At 63.8% G+C, this 4,727-nt stretch overlaps 1 protein-coding gene across 1 annotated transcript in view; it reads left to right on the top strand.

Annotated features, from left to right (window-relative positions):
• The window catches only part of LOC113202146 (uncharacterized), a gene marked incomplete at its 3' end in the record, with an annotated part of 26,621 nt that overhangs the window by 7,243 nt on the left and 14,651 nt on the right, over nucleotides 1-4,727 (top strand). Inside the window, 5 exon segments of the mRNA XM_052268336.1 lie at nucleotides 1,552-1,950; nucleotides 2,029-2,250; nucleotides 2,565-2,712; nucleotides 2,995-3,082; nucleotides 3,165-3,288. Coding sequence (XP_052124296.1) covers nucleotides 1,552-1,950; nucleotides 2,029-2,250; nucleotides 2,565-2,712; nucleotides 2,995-3,082; nucleotides 3,165-3,288 — 981 coding nt within the window.

Raw genomic sequence — 4,727 nt, 5'->3', positions numbered from 1 at the left:
CCCCACCCCCGCCGGGCTGTTGGCACGCCTTATTGGCAGGTAAATCGCCGCGCCCTACTACACTACGTGTACACTATCCCTGTTGACGGTCCACTCCACGCCCCGGCAGTAGTCATTCATTTTACAGCCCCCCCTTGTCATAACCACCCGCACCCCAAACCACTGCTATACTCCATCTGTGCCCCAGTTGCGCGCCGGTTTAGTTTCGTGCGGCGGGCGAAGCCGGTGGTGGGGTGGAACGGGGGGTGGTGTTACGTGCGGGGTGGGGTGGGAGGGTAGAGGGAGCACAGCGTCCAAAACCAAACAGACAGTAGCTGGAGGGCGTAGCGGTCGTCCGGCCGGGGAGGGAAGGGGGGAGGAGGAGGCGTGTGAGGCACGGACCGAGGCGCTTCGCAGGGCTCTGCCCGGGCATGCAAACTTGACATTAGGCATTAGGCATTTTCGGCACCCATACCTCGTGCACTGCTAGCGTAAAAGAAAAAACGAAAAGATAAACTTAAGTGTAAAATTGAATTTCAAATTTACCCTTACCGGTTCATAATTTTTCTTTTGCGCTCCGCTAGCCGTGTTATGGTCAGTTCAGCTATGGACACCAAAAATCTTTGAGAATTTTTCCTACCCCCATGCTCCGCACAGAGGCCCCCTGCTGGCGCTCGCGCCGCGGGCCCCGGCGCGGCCGACAGACGAGACAAGGAAACAGATCGATCCCGGCGTTTCTTAAGCGCGGAGTTGCTTTAGAAAGGCGGCGGCGGGGCGTGGTGGGGGCGGGGAGCTGCCCACCGGCTGGAGTGTGCACTGTGCGCCCCACAGACTGCCAAGGCCCAGCCGAGTCGTCGCTGAAAACGGCAGGTGAAACTACAGGACGCCACACGGTAAACGAAACGCAAAACGGAGGCAGGGGTTTCATAGCGCGCCAAGGCTGTCGGCTTTCGTCACCTCCCCCGACCTGCGCGGAGGGTGCGCAGATGGTCGCCTGCAAGCTGCAAGTCTATCCATCATGTCGCGGTTGACGTCTGGGGGGTTGACATCTCCTTCGTCGTTTGGCCTTGGGGGAAGGTTGACGACCGACAAACCTGCAGAGCGCGAACAAACCCACGACGAACGACGGGGGTGGGGTAAAAAAAGAAATCTATTTCAGCGAAGAAAGAAAGATTACCGCGTGGGCCGTAATACTGCTGCGGCCGGATAATAATCACGTCGAGGAGAAATGGAAAGCGAGACGATGGGGTGAGGGGGGGGGGGGAGGCGGAAGCGTCTGAGATTGGCAGGTTGGCTGGGGGTGTTGACCCCCCGGGTGGCATTAAGCGGACGAGAGCGGGAGGGGTGGGGGGTGGGGGTTGTCCGCGGGAACGACGCCGCCGGGCCTCATATGGAGTGATCGAGGCGCAGGCCAGGTGGCAGTGACCTTGGGGCCGAGCGCGAGAGTGTCACATGGCCTCTTCGATCGGACATGTGCCCCTCTGGGGGCCTGTATAGTGTAGGGAGCGCGACTAGCCTAGGGCACTAGTGCTGGTTAACGACCTTGATGACTCTTTTCTTGTCTGTGTCCAGGACGACTGGCGGGTGCAGGCTGCGGCGCTGGACCGGCTGACGGCGCAGCTGCCGCAGCTGCAGGCGTCGCTGCAGGTCGGGGTGGGGGCCACGGCGCTGCTGCGGCTGCTCGTGACCGTGCTGGCCGAGGACAGCCACGCCAGGACCACGGCCGCCTGCCTGGCCTGCCTGCGCGCGCTGATGCAGGAGCTGGCCGCCGTGCAGCACGGCCAGGACGCCGTCACGCCCGTGCTGGGCGTGCTCGTGCCCGCCGTGTGCCGCCGCGTGGGCGGCTGCAGCGCGGTCGCCGTCAAGCTGGAGGCGGTGCAGGCCGCCAGGGCCCTCGTCAAGTGCGTGCGCCCTGGCCCCGTCGTCGACGTCATCCTGGCCCAGTCGTGCATCGGCGCCAAGAGTTCCAAGGTACGTCGCGGAGCCTGTCCGGGTCGGTTCGGTTGCCGTTGTCGTCCCCTCTTTGACGCCGTGCCCTTGTGTCCGCAGATGCGCGAGTGCGCGCTGCTGCTCCTGATGTACGTCGCCATGACGTTCCCCAGCGTGGAGCTGGACGGCCGCTGGGGCCGGGTGTGCGCGCGGGTGGCGCTGGCCGCCAGGGACCCGCGGCGCCGCGTGCGCCAGGCCGCGCTGGACGCGCTCGCCGTCCTGGCGCAGTTCATGACCGCGCAGCAGATGTCTTCCGCGCTCCGCCACGCCGCCAGCAAGCAGGTACTCGGCGGGAGGTGTCCTGGGATCAGGGAGGTCGTATGGGCTGCGGGTCCGCGCGGCGACGCGACGGTCGCAGATTAGATCGATATTGCGATTTGCGTCGCGTTGGGCGGGCCGCTCTTCAAGGCTGAGGACACAATGGAGACATCGCTATTTTCAGCGAGAGGAGCTCGTTCCTCCCCTATTTTCGCAGATTACCGAGCGTGATAGCGGGGAACCCCCCCATAGGCGGCCCATTCAACGGTCGCGCGGAGACCTGAATGCAGCGGCCGACCGCCACCTCCTCCCCCTCACTCTCGTTGTTGTGCTCGCAGGCGACACCGATGGCCACCGACGCGTACCTGGCTGCGGTGCAGGCGCGCCTCGCCCGGCGCCAGCTGCCCACCGTGGCGCCCAACGGCCTCATCCTGTACGCCCTGCAGCTGCCCGCCAGCGGCTACCGGTCTCCGCAGCACCCCTCAGGTACTTCACCCCTCCTGGCTTTACACCCCTCAGGTACTTCACCCCTCCTGGCTTTACACCCCTCAGGTACTTCACCCCTCCTGGCTTTACACCCCTGGGGCGCCTCGCTCCCGCTCGCCGTACTCCGTGACGGCAAGGATTGTTTTCCAACGCCAGTCACGCAAACATTGTTAAGCAAACAGAAACGCCCCCTGGCGGCTCGCGGCGCTACCCCGCGCGAGGCGGAGGGGGTGGCCAGCGAGGCCCCTGGCAGGCGGGGTAGTGACTCCAGGTGTGTTGCAGGCCCGGACGTGGATTGGATCATGGCCGGGACTGGATTTCTGTCTTCCGGATCAGCTCGTTCGAGAGAGCAGCTGGTTGACCCCACAAGGTGAACATCACTATAAAAATCTACTATTTTTACCAGGTAAATATATTTTGAAAACAATACCGACGGTGAATGTCACCCCCAGTGCTTCCAGGGAGGCGGCAGGGCGTTTGAGCGTGCGGCCGGGTAACCCCTGGACGGACAGGCGCTGGGACGCGCCGACGCCCATCGCGCCGACACCCACGCACCAGCAGCGCGTCGTCATCCAGGTGAGTCATGCCGCTCCACGGCCGGCCCTGCCCGCGGCGATACACCGGCGACACCGGAGCACGCCGGCGATACCCCCGTTAGTGGCCGCCCGCACGGCACAGCACGTCCGCGTCCTTCAGGTGGCTGTCACAGCAGAAGTGCGGGCCGGAGCGCGGGCTTGCGTGAAGCCAATATCGGGGATGGCCTATCCATACAGGGTGAACGGCCTGCGAGCGGCCGGCCGGACCGGCGCGCCCGCACGCGCGCACGCTCGTCCACACCTCATGACCGGGCCAGGCGCCTACGCAAACGCAGCGGTGCCCTGAGCGTGAGCGTGCGCGTGTTATCACATCACGGGCGTGATGTTGACGGAGAGCTCGCGCTGACGCGTGACGTGATGTCGACGCCTCTCCTCCGCTTTGCGGCGCGGCACGCGCACTCACCCGTAGTGTGTAAAATTCCAGAAATGAAAAGTGCGCGGAAAATATCAAGAAAGGTTTTTCTATCAAAAATTTGTGGATTGGATTGTGAAAAAAGTTGGATTTTTGTTATCTTTTCACATTACCACATTACTGAAAAAAATGTTAATGATTCCATCTCAAGTTGGGATTCCTTTCTTTCCTGGTGACACGTGCGCCCTTCTGCGGTCGCCTGCCTGGCAGCCAGCGACCTTTCGCGTGAACCACAACCCGCGGCCGCCGCCCTCGCCGAAAAAAGAACAAAAAACAAACTGATCATAAAGTGGTTATAACGTATAAAAGGGGGAGAAAAGTGGACTGCTCGACCGTAAACGTATTGATTCAAGGCGAGTCAGGCGCTGCTGCTGCGCGTGTCACGAGAGGCCAGGGCGGCGGCGCCTCAACACCGCCCGCATACCACAGCGTGACTTAATACCCGCGGGCGCGCGGCAGCAGGGGCATAAAGAGTGTGGCAAAATAATGCAAAAATACGAAAACCGAAGCGTTATTATTCTGCCGCGGCTCGCGACCTTGCGGACGGGCACGACGCAGGGCAGTGTTTGCTCGGTGTAGACGATCGCGGGCTGTAGAGTGCGAGGTGACAAGGTGAGTGGGCCGCGGTTGGTACGCCTGCGTGTCGCGCGTGGGGCGGGCTGCTCCTGCGGGGGGCGGGCCCGATCCCCGGGGCCCCTGGTGGCCGCCCCCGGCGGCAGTGTGGCGGTGCCATTGATTTGGGAGCCCCGTCCCCGGCCGCCATGGCCGCGCTGCTCGCGTCGCCCGCCGCCGCCCCGGAGGCCCCGGCCCGCCGCCGTCGCGGCCCCACTTTGAGGTTATGTTGTCGCGCGCCGCGCCGCCCGCCGCCGCCGTGACCGTCGCGCGCCCCGACTAGCCGACCCGACATGCTGCTGTGTCGCATCGTGGGCTACCGCCCGATGCTCTACGCCACGAACAAGGTGAGGAGGACGGACGCGGACACCTGCGGGACGCCTGCGGGACGCCTG

Source organism: Frankliniella occidentalis, unplaced genomic scaffold (genome assembly GCF_000697945.3).
Source record: "Frankliniella occidentalis isolate FOCC.00 unplaced genomic scaffold, Focc_3.1 Scaffold4, whole genome shotgun sequence".
Lineage (NCBI taxonomy): Eukaryota > Metazoa > Arthropoda > Insecta > Thysanoptera > Thripidae > Frankliniella > Frankliniella occidentalis.
The sequence above is the reverse complement of the archived record's forward strand: the minus strand, read 5'-3'. Positions and strand labels throughout refer to the sequence as shown.